Below are 14,093 nucleotides of genomic sequence, written 5' to 3' on the forward strand. Positions count from 1 at the left end.
AGAAGAGAAGAAGAAGAAGAACACAGATTTAGGTTCATTTACTCAAATTCTAACCTGGCTCTTTTACAGATTTATATGTCGACAAACAGTACATTTTCATCAGTCAGTCACTATAGAATAAGTTTCAAATTGATATCGTTCTAATGACCTGCCTAAGCTTCAGACCCAAACACTACAGCAGCCTGTAGCATCAGTCCCATACAGCGACCACATCTCACGCTCACATGGGGCGAGGACTCCTCCCCCACCTGGAGAGGGCGAGCCCAAAGGGGGCCATGTTCCTGGCCTTACTGTTTTCTATTGATAAGGAGCTTCTGAACCGTCTTGGCCTGACCCATCACCTAGGACCTGTTTGCCTTGGGTGACCATGACAACAGAGCTCCAAGGAGAAGTCGGGCCCTCAAACCCCCGAGCACATTATTTGTATTTGTCGCATACAGATAAAAACACATATATGACAATCCACCTGCTTGTTACAGGGAAATGTCACTATCATTTCTGCAGTTTTTGAACAGGAAGTTAATGGACCTGTTATGATTACAAAGTGGTTATATTGCAGTTTAAAAGTACACCAGAAAAAGCCCAATATGTTTCCTTCAACAGTCCCTGTAATCACAACAATACTTGATTTATCAGAGTACTTACCGTCATGGTGTGTCCCTGGAGGCTCTGACTGGTCTCGCTTCAGCCTGATCTTATAAACGCTGCCTGTTGTGACTGAACGCCCGGCCCCGTCCGTTGCACAATGGCTCTGGATGTGTGGGGAACACTGGGTTCCTCTGCCCCGGGACATTTGGAGTTTCCTCACCCAGCTCAGGGCTCTGCGTCAGGTACAGAGGAACCCAGTGTTCCCCACACATCCAGAGCCATTGTGCAACACCAGAGCCACTGATCTGCTGACAGAGGAGAAAAACAGACATTTGTACCACAGGGATGGATGCCAGGATTGAGTAATTTGTGTTTTTCCAGATGAGTCAGAAACTTAGTGTAAGATAACAGAAACTTTTTGTGCTTTTCATTATCGGAAGTCAAGCTAATTGTACTGTAAAATGTCATTTATTTCATTATGTTACAGTTCTACGAACACAAGTAAGAGCAAAAAGTAGATGCCCACAAAGAATGGGAAAGTAATAGCAGCCAATTCCAAGAGAATAGAATCAGAGTTGCGAAAAGAAGTACCACGAGGATAATATCAAAATACTTTTACTCAATCACAGTAGAAAATACAAAATAGTGGTCCAAGACATTACTCAAGTAAGAGTAAAACGTATCAGGAGAAACTACCACTTAAGTAAGACTAATAATAATAAGAATTGTATTAACGTAACATCTGATTTATAAGTTCATGTCATTGGAGGGACAAAATTGTTAAAATTTACACAAAAAAAGATGTCACAAAAATGAGTTATTGAATATTGTCCACATTGCATATGGTTAGATTACACAACTTTTACAAAACATTTTGCCTTTTTTTTTTTTTACAAGTTTAACAATTTTGGTGACGTGTATAACTGTACTTCCTGGTTGGACATAAGCAGCAGTGACATAAGTAAAAGTTCACGTCAGTTACCTAGCAACCATATTGTAAACAAGGGTCAAAATCCATTTAAATTATTATTATTTAATTTATTACTTTTTATTATTTAACAAACAATGGAACCCAATAACACCTTTACTTTGTTAAATAGTAGGTCTGAATATCAGAATCTGAGTGTAAATTGTTAATTGTTTCTGCTTTTTGGATAAAATGTCGCTCATTGATGTCATCACTACTTCCTCTCAAACTAGAAATGGATTGATGTAAAACTATGATGAATATTTGCCACAGAGACTATGGCACCAAACTAAGTCGTAAGATAAGATAAGATAAGATAAGATATTCCTTTATTTTCCACACATGGGGAAATTTCATTGTTGCAACGCAGGTAGATACAGCGGAAAAGGACAGATAACTTATAGGAAGTTTAAAAAACACTCTTATAAACAAAAACTCCTATAGACAAAACCTCTAATTTCTTAATAAGGAATGGAGGGGAAAAATAAAGATAAAATAATACTACTAATAATGGTAAAATAAACACTCTATTTACATCAGTTATATGCACATGAATATAAAAGATCTAGTAATTAGAAAAACCTCAAAAAAATTAAATACTCTCGAAGATTTTGAGAGGAAGAAGTGTGGTGTAAATGATGACATCAAAGTTAAGAAAATAAAATGGGAAGAGTGCATTTAGAGCTTTATAACGTTGCAATGTCGCGTGTGTGCGTGTGACGTAGAGCCCGTGCGTAACGCGTCACAGTTTCCGTGACGTACACCGGAAGTGATGATGACCCTACTCTTGGTCCTTTGATTCTTTCACTTTAAGTTCACGAAACAGACCCCGTCGACGCAGAAGAACTCTCTCCCACAAAGAGCACCGTTCGCGGAGTGTTTCCTGGAGCGAGGCCGGCACCGGAGAACATCCCGGGAGGAGGAGAGCATCTAGACGGCCCTAGTTTGAACCAGAGCCCGGTCCATTATCGCCTGCTTTTACCGGAGCGGCTCCAGCTTTTTCTCGACAAAAGGTGAATCACTGTAAGACAATCGCTGTTAAAGAGCTTCAATCGCAGCTTTTTTAAGGATTTAAAACGCACACAGCTTGAAGCGACACTGTAAAACGATCTTAAGAACTATTGACGCTGTTTCTCGAGGATAATAAACTTGTCTGAAGAGTGGGGAACTTAAGTAAAGTAGCTCTTGTTAACACGTGTCACTTTGTTTACGAGCTCGACAAAACCGAAGAAAAGACAGATTCAAGTTTGCTAACTGACAGTCTCATCACACTGTTTAGTATGTTGTTGTCCGACTGAAACTTGAGTAATATGTGGAGTTAGCATTTAAAGCTACTTAAACAAAGTGGCCCAAGCCTAGTTAAAAAGTCAAACCAAATCTAAAGAATACATTCCTGGTGCATTCGTGACAAACCTTTTATTCGTGTAACAGTTTGATGTTAAAGTTTTGTTCGTAACTTGATCTTTTAGCTAAACAAAGGAGGGGAAAGCTGTGTCTGCCTAACTTTTAACTATGGCTAACGTGCTAACTCAGTAAATACGTCCACATTTGAACATTTCATCAAAGACATAATCGACAGTACGATGTCAGCTTATAAAACGACGATTACACGGCTTTTATGACACAATATATTTGATTCACTTTACGCAATTAGTTATTTTACCAGAAACTCGCTAGCTGTAGCCGTTAGCCTGTTAGCATGACTCGGTGGATTTGTAACGCGAGGTGGCCCTGGGTTTGTGGAGAGGCACAAAGTTGGGTTCATCTTGACACTTGTGACTGATTCATTTACGACTGGAGAGGCGTTTGATTTGAATGGTTTAGTATCTGACTTTGGGATTGTATATGAAGAATAAAGTCTAAAGAATAAAGCCTAAAGAACAAAGTCTAAAGAATAAAGTCTACGGTGTACATCTACAGTAGGGGGCGGTAATGTAACACTTTGATACAACCGCCATAAAACACCAAAGAAGAACTTAATTCACAAACACACGAACTCTCTTTGGTGATTCGGTGCAACATATAACAATGTCGGTGTAATCCCTCATTCGTCCAGGCGTTTTCCATAGTAGAAAAAAGCTTCAGTTGTAGTCATCTGGACTCAGTTTGAAAAAATAGACGTTATTGACAATGACTCTTGGATGAGAGTCGAAACGTCTATTTTTTCAAACTGAGTCCAGATGACTACAACTGAAGCTTTTTTCTAACATATAACAATGTTTAAACAACCTATATAAGACCAGAAAATAAAAAATAGGCTTACTATGTACACAAAAAGTACAGTTGAATTTGCAGATGAAGTGCAGAAAGTGAACAGTGAGTGATTATTATAGTTTGTGTTTAAAAAGTGTTCATGTATCCAACGGCAGAGGGAAAGAAACTGTTCTTTTTGCTCTATTGTAATTTTATAAATACTTTTGTACATTCCTTTTGTACGGCTGGGGCGCACAGACACGCACTGTCTCCTCTTTGATTTGACTTTATTTTGTAAGATTTATGCGTTTTTGTCGTCACGGTGTGCGTTGGCTCCCGGCCCCCCCAGCCTCTGCGTGTCTACATTAAGGAGCAGCTGTTGCCGCGGATTCCAGCGGAGTTGCTTCTCAAGACATGCAGAGAGACCGGGACGCAAACTCCGGGAAAAGGAAGAGATGTTTCAGACCTCAGACAGGACACGGACAGCTCTGTCCTGCGGAAGTTCTCTGACGACTCTGCCATCATTGGACTCATCACGGACAACAAAGATACAGAGGACTGGAGCAGGACTTTGTGGACTGGTCTCAGCGGAACCACCTCCTCATCAACGCGGGGAAGACCCAGGAGATGGTGGTGGACTTCTGCAGACACCACTCTGCTGCCCCCTCACCAGTGAACATCCAGGGACGGGACATTGAGAGAGTGGACTCATACAAGTACCTGGGTGTTCATCTGAACCACAAACTGGACTGGACTCATAACACAGACGCACTGTACAGGAAGAGCCAGAGTCGGCTCTACCTCCTGAGGAGACTCGGGTCTTCAGGAGTGACAGGGCCACTCCTGAAGACCTTCTACGACTCTGTGGTGGCATCAGCCCTCCTGTAGGTGTGGCCTGCTGGAGCAGCAGCATCACTGAGAAGGAGAGGAAGAGGCTGGACAGAGTCATCAAGAAGTCCTGGGCTGTGCTCTGGACTCGGTGCTGGAGGTGGGGGACAGAAGGGTCCTGGCTAGATTTGCATCTATGCTGGACCTAGAGTGTCGCCCCCTGCAGGACACTCTGTCCACTCTAGAGAGCAGCTTCAGTGACTGATCCACCCTCGCTGTGTGAAGGAAAGGTTTCACAGGTCTTTCCTTCTGCTGCTGTCAGACTCTACAACAAACACTGTTCGTCCTGAACATGGTCATACTGTCATACCCATGTGCAGTACTGTGACATAATCTCAATCATCCTGGTGCAATATTTTCTGTCCATATAACAGTTGTTTTATAAGTTATGTTTCTTTATTTTTATACTTCTGTGCCTAATCCGTTTCTGTGACTAATCTCTGTTGCAACATTGAAATTCCCCCATCGTGGGTCAAAGGTTATCTCTTATGTCATCACAGAACTGGCTATGGTTTTGCAGTAATGATTTACAGTTTATGTTCAACCCATGTCTTGTGTTTGCCCTCAGGTGGACCCAGTCAAACCGTTATCATGGCACAGGAGACCAACCAGAGCCCAATCCCCATGCTTTGTGCCAACGGCTGTGGTTTCTATGGCAACCCCAGAACCAACGGCATGTGTTCGGTGTGTCACAAGGATCATCTGTCCAGGCAGAACTCCACAGGTATGATCCACATTAGCTACGGGACAAGAGATGAGCCTGGTCTGCCCTCTTGGCTTATATTTATGTAATTTAAGTGAATACAGTATGAATGTCAACGTCATTAAGATATTGTTGTACATTTATGGGCTGTATTTTATAATCTTGTGTTTAAATCATTACAGATTTCACTCATTAGTTGCTCTTGGTTGTGTCGTGTGTTTCAGGATCCAGCTCTGAGGCGTCTGCCATCCAGAGGTTAGAAGAAACTCTGAACTCTGCTGCTGCTGCGGCTGTGGCTGCGGCTGAGGAGGCGGCTGAGAATGCTGCCGCGGCAACCTTCTTCAGGTAAACTACACACGCAGGACAACCTTCTTCAGGTAAACTACACACACAGGGCAACCCTCTTCAGGTACACTACACACGCAGGACAACCTTCTTCAGGTAAACTACACACGCAGGACAACCCTCTTCAGGTACACTACACACGCAGGACAACCTTCTTCAGGTAAACTACACACGCAGGACAACCCTCTTCAGGTACACTACACACGCAGGACAACCCTCTTCAGGTACACTACACACGCAGGACAACCTTCTTCAGGTAAACTACACACGCAGGACAACCCTCTTCAGGTACACTACACACGCAGGACAACCTTCTTCAGGTAAACTACACACGCAGGACAACCCTCTTCAGGTACACTACACACGCAGGACAACCCTCTTCAGGTACACTACACACGCAGGACAACCCTCTTCAGGTACACTACACACGCAGGACAACCCTCTTCAGGTAAACTACACACGCAGGACAACCCTCTTCAGGTACACTACACACGCAGGACAACCCTCTTCAGGTACACTACACACGCAGGACAACCCTCTTCAGGTACACTACACACGCAGGACAACCCTCTTCAGGTACACTACACACGCAGGACAACCCTCTTCAGGTACACTACACACGCAGGACAACCCTCTTCAGGTACACTACACACGCAGGACAACCCTCTTCAGGTACACTACACACGCAGGACAACCCTCTTCAGGTAAACTACACACGCAGGACAACCCTCTTCAGGTACACTACACACGCAGGACAACCCTCTTCAGGTAAACTACACACGCAGGACAACCCTCTTCAGGTACACTACACACGCAGGACAACCCTCTTCAGGTAAACTACACACGCAGGACAACCCTCTTCAGGTACACTACACACGCAGGACAACCCTCTTCAGGTACACTACACACGCAGGACAACCCTCTTCAGGTACACTACACACGCAGGACAACCTTCTTCAGGTACACTACACACGCAGGACAACCCTCTTCAGGTACACTACACACGCAGGACAACCCTCTTCAGGTACACTACACACGCAGGACAACCCTCTTCAGGTAAACTACACACGCAGGACAACCCTCTTCAGGTAAACTACACACGCAGGACAACCCTCTTCAGGTACACTACACACGCAGGACAACCCTCTTCAGGTAAACTACACACGCAGGACAACCCTCTTCAGGTACACTACACACGTACCTCTCAGGAAAAAGTGCTATTGTGGTTCCAGTATTGACTATATCATCTTTAAAATGTTTCAGAAATGTTAAAATGTCTTCAGTGGCGTCATGTGACCACATGATTATGTGTCCACAGCAGTGTGTCTGAGCCCGGGGCGGTCACACAGCAGATGACCGAGATGAGCCTTCAGTGTGAGGAGCACGGTGCTTCAGATGAGACGGACCTCACACAGGACCTCACACAGGACCTCACCGCTGCTGGCAGTGAGGACCCCACAGCCCCTCCACCCAAAACTAAGAAGAACCGCTGCTTCATGTGCCGCAAAAAGCTCGGCCTCACAGGTACTGACCAGGAAACGCTGCACATTTGTAAATAAAGTAGTGACGCATAAAGTTTATTCATCAATCATCACGGGTTGTCTCATCCTGGGAGGCGGGGTCTTCCAGCGCCCAGCAATACAATGCCACACACTGAGCACGTGTCGGCCTGTGCACACGCTCACAACACAACACTCACGTCACACGCTCACAACACAACACTCAACTGAAGACAACGCTAACGGCACGCGCTCGCAACGCTAACGGCACGCGCTCGCAACGCAAACGGCACGCGCTCGCAACGCAAACGGCACGCGCTCGCAACGCAAACGGCACGCGCTCGCAACGCAAACGGCACGCGCTCGCAACGCTAACGGCACGCGCTCGCAACGCTAACGGCACGCGCTCGCAACGCTAACGGCACGCGCTCGCAACGCTAACGGCACGCGCTCGCAACGCTCACAACACTAACGGCACGCGCTCGCAACGCTCACAACACTAACGGCACGCGCTCGCAACGCTCACAACACTAACGGCACGCGCTCGCAACGCTCACAACACTAACGGCACGCGCTCGCAACGCTAACGGCATGCGCTCGCAACGCTAACGGCACGCGCTCGCAACGCTAACGGCACGCGCTCGCAACGCTAACGGCACGCGCTCGCAACGCTAACGGCACGCGCTCGCAACGCTCACAACACTAACGGCACGCGCTCGCAACGCTCACAACGCTAACGGCACGCGCTCGCAACGCTCACAACGATAACGGCACGCGCTCGCAACGCTCACAACGCTAACGGCACGCGCTCGCAACGCTCACAACGCTAACGGCACGCGCTCGCAACGCTCACAACGCTAACGGCACGCGCTCGCAACGCTCACAACGCTAACGGCACGCGCTCGCAACGCTCACAACGCAAACGGCACGCGCTCGCAACGCTCACAACGCAAACGGCACGCGCTCGCAACGCTCACAACGCAAACGGCACGCGCTCGCAACGCTCACAACGCAAACGGCACGCGCTCGCAACGCTCACAACGCAAACGGCACGCGCTCGCAACGCTCACAACGCAAACGGCACGCGCTCGCAACGCTCACAACGCAAACGGCACGCGCTCGCAACGCTAACGGCACGCGCTCGCAACGCTGACGGCACGCGCTCGCAACGCTGACGGCACGCGCTCGCAACGCTGACGGCACGCGCTCGCAACGCTGACGGCACGCGCTCGCAACGCTAACGGCACGCGCTCGCAACGCTAACGGCACGCGCTCGCAACGCTAACGGCACGCGCTCGCAACGCTAACGGCACGCGCTCGCAACGCTAACGGCACGCGCTCGCAACGCTAACGGCACGCGCTCGCAACGCTAACGGCACGCGCTCGCAACGCTAACGCACGCGCTCGCAACGCTAACGGCACGCGCTCGCAACGCTAACGGCACGCGCTCGCAACGCTAACGGCACGCGCTCGCAACGCTAACGGCACGCGCTCGCAACGCTAACGGCACACGCTCACAACACTAACGGCACGCGCTCGCAACGCTCACAACACTAACGGCACGCGCTCGCAACGCTCACAACACTAACGGCACGCTAACGGCACGCGCTCGCAACGCTCACAACACTTAACGGCACGCGCTCGCAACGCTAACGGCACGCGCTCGCAACGCTAACGGCACGCGCTCGCAACGCTAACGGCACGCGCTCGCAACGCTAACGGCACGCGCTCGCAACGCTAACGGCACGCGCTCGCAACGCTAACGGCACGCGCTCGCAACGCTAACGGCACGCGCTCGCAACGCTAACGGCACGCGCTCGCAACGCTAACGGCACGCGCTCGCAACGCTAACGGCACGCGCTCGCAACGCTAACGGCACGCGCTCGCAACGCTAACGGCACGCGCTCGCAACGCTAACGGCACGCGCTCGCAACGCTAACGGCACGCGCTCGCAACGCTCACAACGCTAACGGCACGCGCTCGCAACGCTAACGGCACGCGCTCGCAACGCTAACGGCACGCGCTCGCAACGCTAACGGCACGCGCTCGCAACGCTAACGGCACGCGCTCGCAACGCTAACGGCACGCGCTCGCAACGCTAACGGCACGCGCTCGCAACGCTAACGGCACGCGCTCGCAACGCTAACGGCACGCGCTCGCAACGCTAACGGCACGCGCTCGCAACGCTAACGGCACGCGCTCGCAACGCTCGCAACGCTCACAACGCTAACGGCACGCGCTCGCAACGCTCGCAACGCTCACAACGCTAACGGCACGCGCTCGCAACGCTCGCAACGCTCACAACGCTAACGGCACGCGCTCGCAACGCTAACGGCACGCGCTCGCAACGCTAACGGCACGCGCTCGCAACGCTCACAACACTAACGGCACGCGCTCGCAACGCTAACGGCACGCGCTCGCAACGCTAACGGCACGCGCTCGCAACGCTCACAACACTAACGGCACGCGCTCGCAACGCTAACGGCACGCGCTCGCAACGCTAACGGCACGCGCTCGCAACGCTCACAACACTAACGGCACGCGCTCGCAACGCTAACGGCACGCGCTCGCAACGCTCACAACACTAACGGCACGCGCTCGCAACGCTAACGGCACGCGCTCGCAACGCTCACAACACTAACGGCACGCGCTCGCAACACGCTCAGTGCACATGCTATGTTTGTTTTTTAAGAAGAAAAAGTAGACCATATTATGGACCTACTTATAATTTCCCCTGTTTGACGCCTGTGTTCAGATGAGAGAAAATAAGACCTGATTTGTCACATGTTTCCTGAGGAGAACAGACCTTCCTGTGACGCTCTTAAGTTCATGTTAATAGTCTTTTTCGGGTGAACTACAGGATTGTGACTGGGTTCCTCTTCTCTCCTCGTGTCCAGGGTTTGACTGTCGCTGCGGTCAGCACTTCTGCGGCCTGCACCGGTACTCGGACACGCACCACTGCCCGTACGACTACAGGACAGAGGCGGCCGAGAAGATCCGCAAAGAGAACCCTGTGGTGGTGGCAGACAAGGTCCAGAGAATATGAACTCGCCCGTGTCTCGTTCTGACACCAAGACTGTTTCGTTTGCTCACTTTCGGCTCGATCCGTGCTTTTATTTCGTACGTTGTTGGTTTTTACGGTAAAGCCCGAGGATCCAGCGGACAGTGAGCGTTCTGCGCACCAAGGCCTTCAGTTGCAAGTGTTTTTTGATCCGTTCCTAGCAGCGTGTGGCGCTCGGAGACTGTTACCACGCGCTCTCTGCTGCTCTCTGCTGGCCACAGACACTTAAAGGGACTCGATGCATCTGCTCTTCTGTGATTGGTCCTCGTGCGGCCTGCTCATGACACGGGACTGTAGCTGCAGGTCTGAGCGTTCAACCTTTACTATTTCAAAACATTTGGTATGATTTTAAGTTCGCATCAAGCTGTTGAAAAAAGCTAAGTTTTAAGTTTAATGTACAATATTTAAAGGTGCACCGCGTAACTTTTCCATCCACCTGCTTTGTCTCCATGGATTTGTTTTTTGTTCTACTGCATTAAACTTAAGGTTTTTAAACAACTGCCCAAAAATGTCTTGGAAAACATTAACTTGGAGATTACTTTAATGCCGTATTGTGTAATATTCCGGGAAAACATAAGTCATAACGTAAAAGTCACATATGGTGCACTTTTAACATGACTCCTGCTTTAGCGTCTAGAACTTTAGAGTGAGTTTATTGTTCTAAATCTTTGTATTTTATGATTCCGTGCACATTTAAGTTGGTCAAACTCTTCAGGACGTCCCGTGTATCACGCTGAAGACGCACTACACGATTTTCAGCTCCACTTTCTTCATTCTCCGTCACGTCGAGTCCAGTTTTTGTCTTTTCCAGAGGGAGATGCACAACAACGGCAGCCGCACGACACGTTTCTCTCACGTCTGCCAAAACACAGTACTTTTTACTCTTACAACCAGCATCAAACATACATAATCACGCTCATTTTCACCGTTCTCCTCTTCTCCTTCTTTATATAAAATACTAGTTCACCTCCGTCGCCACTTTTAATGTCTGTTTTAGAGAATCTTCAGTAAGTTTAACCAATGAAAGGTCTGGAAACACTGAGCCAGTCTCACAAATGGCGGCTTATGACAAAGAAATGCGTTAAAACATTAAAACCAAACCCCGTTTTTAGCAGCTTCAAAGACCATAAGATCATTTTAACATTAGCAAACAATAAAGCACAATATTGCACTAAAGTTAGATGTTTTTATGCATTTTTGACATTGTTTGGTACGGGGCAAACGTGAGTCGTGTGGTGTGCTCTCTCGTCTCGGGTAAGTGTGGAACCACAATGTCTCGCTCTGTCCTGTTGTGGCGCTCGAAAACTCACAACTGGGAAAGTTGTGTGGCGCGTTTCCAGCTTTTGTTGAATGTTTTTTGTCGAGGGTTGTCCAACTTTTCGTAACGCTGCAGGAAAAAGTGAGAAAGTATTCATACTCTTAGAACTTTTCCACATTTTGTCATGACCTCAAACTTAAACTACTATTTTGAGAGAAAGCGCAACTTAAAACAACAGACAATCGTGAAGTGAAAGGATGAAAAGCTAAACTACCAAACTGAGAAGTGCAGCGTGAACATCTGCGTTTATTCTGAGACTAGATTACACACAGTGGCTCTTATTTAATCTTTAGGTCGACATTGAATCTTTTAAACCAACGATAGGACTCGGAGGGAAAAAACTAAATGTATTTACCGTAAGTTTGTGGACGTAACGTGTGGGAAAGCTCCAAGAGTACAAATACTTTACAATCCACTGGGGTCACTTGGATGTTTGTACACTGTATTTTCTTTAGTTTTTTTTTTCTTTAGTGTGTTCTAATCTTATTTATAAAAGTATGCAAGTTTCCGTTAGAAAATAAAATAACATGTGAAATGATGTCGCACACGGTTCACCTTGGCTTTGTTCTTTCTGTTTTTGAGGATGTTTTCATGTAGCAATGATGTCATCGTTTGTAGCATCTTAAACTAAATAGTTTCTGTTCATGCTAACGTGCTCGTGCAGAAGACTGAAGACTAGCACAACATTTGATGTCGTTTTTTATGATCTATATCTCAGAATATTAGTGAGAAAACACATTTTGGGCCTGAATTAACTGCAAACGGTCAACAGGGGGCGCTAAGTGATCAAGCTGTACTGCCCTTAGCGCTCCCACTCTCATTTTTCCAGTATTCGGGATCTTCAAACTGTGAATTTTCCCTGTATTTATAAAAAAAAAAAAAAGCAGCTCCTTTTAAAAAGGTTACGTTTTCTCAAAAGTTGGATATATTTTAGTCTTAAATGTCCAAATGAATTAAAATGGGTTCAAATTCAAGTCACCTTAGATTCATTGAATGCCTGTGTTAGCACAGTCTCTTGAAACGGTCAATCCAAAATAAGATCCATAATTGCAGACTGTAAATGTAAAACACTGTGGCGCGTGAAGCCCGCCGCTGTCCAGGGTCCTGATAGATGCCTCGGCCCAGTGCAGCCAGAAGCAGAGATTTGGGCAGGAATGGGATCTGGCAATAAAGGGGCAAACGGATGAACCATGATGGAGCTCGCGGACGGGCAGTGATGGACCGCGTCTCAACCCGTCAGTCTGAACATGAGAAGATGTTATGAACTCAAAAGTGTAAGCGCACCATAATACATAATGCACTGGGTGTTTCTTTACCCTGCCTCAGAGTCAGTTCCTTCCAATCCAAGGCAAGTGTCCTCAGCCTAAAAAGATGGCTAATGGACAAGGTCTTCAGGAAAACAGTGCCTTTCGGTGATTAAAAAGGTTAAAAATGTATATATTTAAATACAAATTTGAACATATCTGCAATAACGGGCACCTTTAACTGGCTAAAAACACATTTTACCACCTGAAACGCTAAATATTTTTAATACTTTTATATAATATTGTTCCTGATGGGTGGTATAACTAAGACTGCCACAATATTGTCATCAAAGTTACCAAGTAAATATATTTTCTACATTAGATTTTTTTCTTTCTTTGCCTTTAAAGTATAAATAAAATACTAAAATATGTATTTTTTTCCCAAAGAAAACTGTATAAAGAGGAGGTAAAGTTTAACATCACGAGCCCCATCTATATTAACACAAAAACAAAAACTAGATCTTATTAAAGAAGTTTAGAACTTACTTTTTAAAGTTTTGGCTCCACAAATATTCAAGTGAAGTCACTATAACTTATGATGTCAGTAATATTTTTATAACCATCCAAAATGAATATGATGGACACAAAGAAATCATATTTTTTGTACAGAAATAAATGCAACCAATTACCTATTAATTTTATGACATTAAAACAAAAACAAAAGATGTGATTAAAATATATATATTTTTTTCTATAGTTTTGTTATAAAAAACTACATTGCAACATTGATCAAAAAAACATTTCAAATGCCATTATATTATGATTTAGAACAAGACTAATAAAAAACTTTAAAATCATATTTTGTTGTTAAGTGTTATTAGTGTGAGGACTCAAGGCAAGAATGACCCACGAATAAAACCAAATCCATCTACACGGGGCGGTCACATGTCACATATTCCACACATAATGCAGTGGTGGGGTCTTTCTGGGGAGGGGTCTATTTCATTTGAATTGATTATTATTATTTTTTACAACTATTTACTTTTAAAAAACAATAGTATAGTTTTCATGTTTAGTATGTTTTTAAGTTGATTCAAAAGCGATCCAGATCCATGCTTTTATTTCTGATCTTCTAAAATGATCATGATGCAATACAAGTAAATTCACCAGTTCAAGGCAGCGAAGGCGACACTGATATATCCACTAACATATCCACTAATATATCCACTAATATATCCACGAATATATCCACTAATATATCCACTAATATATCCACTAATATATCCA

At 46.2% G+C, this 14,093-nt stretch overlaps 2 protein-coding genes across 3 annotated transcripts in view; one reads left to right on the forward strand and one right to left on the reverse strand.

Moving 5' to 3' along the window:
• c7b (complement component 7b) overlaps positions 1–793 on the reverse strand; it is a 31,440-nt gene extending 30,647 nt beyond the window's left edge. The window contains exon 1 of the mRNA XM_072455485.1: positions 646–793. Coding sequence (XP_072311586.1) covers positions 646–793 — 148 coding nt within the window. The remainder of the gene's footprint in view (positions 1–645) is intronic.
• Positions 794–2,361: 1,568 nt separating this feature from the next.
• LOC140368021 (AN1-type zinc finger protein 5-like) lies at positions 2,362–11,420 on the forward strand. Of its 2 annotated transcripts, none has more exons than XM_072454865.1 (5): positions 2,362–2,568; positions 5,205–5,360; positions 5,564–5,684; positions 7,006–7,208; positions 10,081–11,420. In XM_072454865.1, exons 2-5 carry the CDS (start codon positions 5,228–5,230, stop codon positions 10,227–10,229), a joined length of 606 nt encoding a protein of 201 aa, XP_072310966.1. In that variant the 5' UTR covers positions 2,362–2,568; positions 5,205–5,227; the 3' UTR covers positions 10,230–11,420. The 2 variants fall into 2 exon arrangements, with proteins under 2 accessions (XP_072310966.1, XP_072310965.1); XM_072454864.1 differs by having other exon boundaries at positions 2,363–2,568; positions 7,003–7,208.
• The last annotated feature ends 2,673 nt before the right edge of the window (positions 11,421–14,093 follow it).

This window comes from Eucyclogobius newberryi, unplaced genomic scaffold, assembly GCF_026437365.1.
Source record: "Eucyclogobius newberryi isolate DKJ021-1_F unplaced genomic scaffold, fEucNew1.0.hap1 SCAF_2, whole genome shotgun sequence".
NCBI classification, from domain to species: domain Eukaryota; kingdom Metazoa; phylum Chordata; class Actinopteri; order Gobiiformes; family Gobiidae; genus Eucyclogobius; species Eucyclogobius newberryi.

Coding starts and splice junctions, on each gene's coding strand:
- LOC140368021 (XM_072454864.1), top strand. CDS start 5,228: ATGGCACAGGAGACCAACCAGAGCCCAATCCCCATGCTTTGTGCCAAC. Junction 5,361..5,563: donor GTCCAGGCAGAACTCCACAG/GTATGATCCACA, acceptor CGTGTGTTTCAG/GATCCAGCTCTGAGGCGTCT. Junction 5,685..7,002: donor GCCGCGGCAACCTTCTTCAG/GTAAACTACACA, acceptor ATGTGTCCACAG/CAGTGTGTCTGAGCCCGGGG.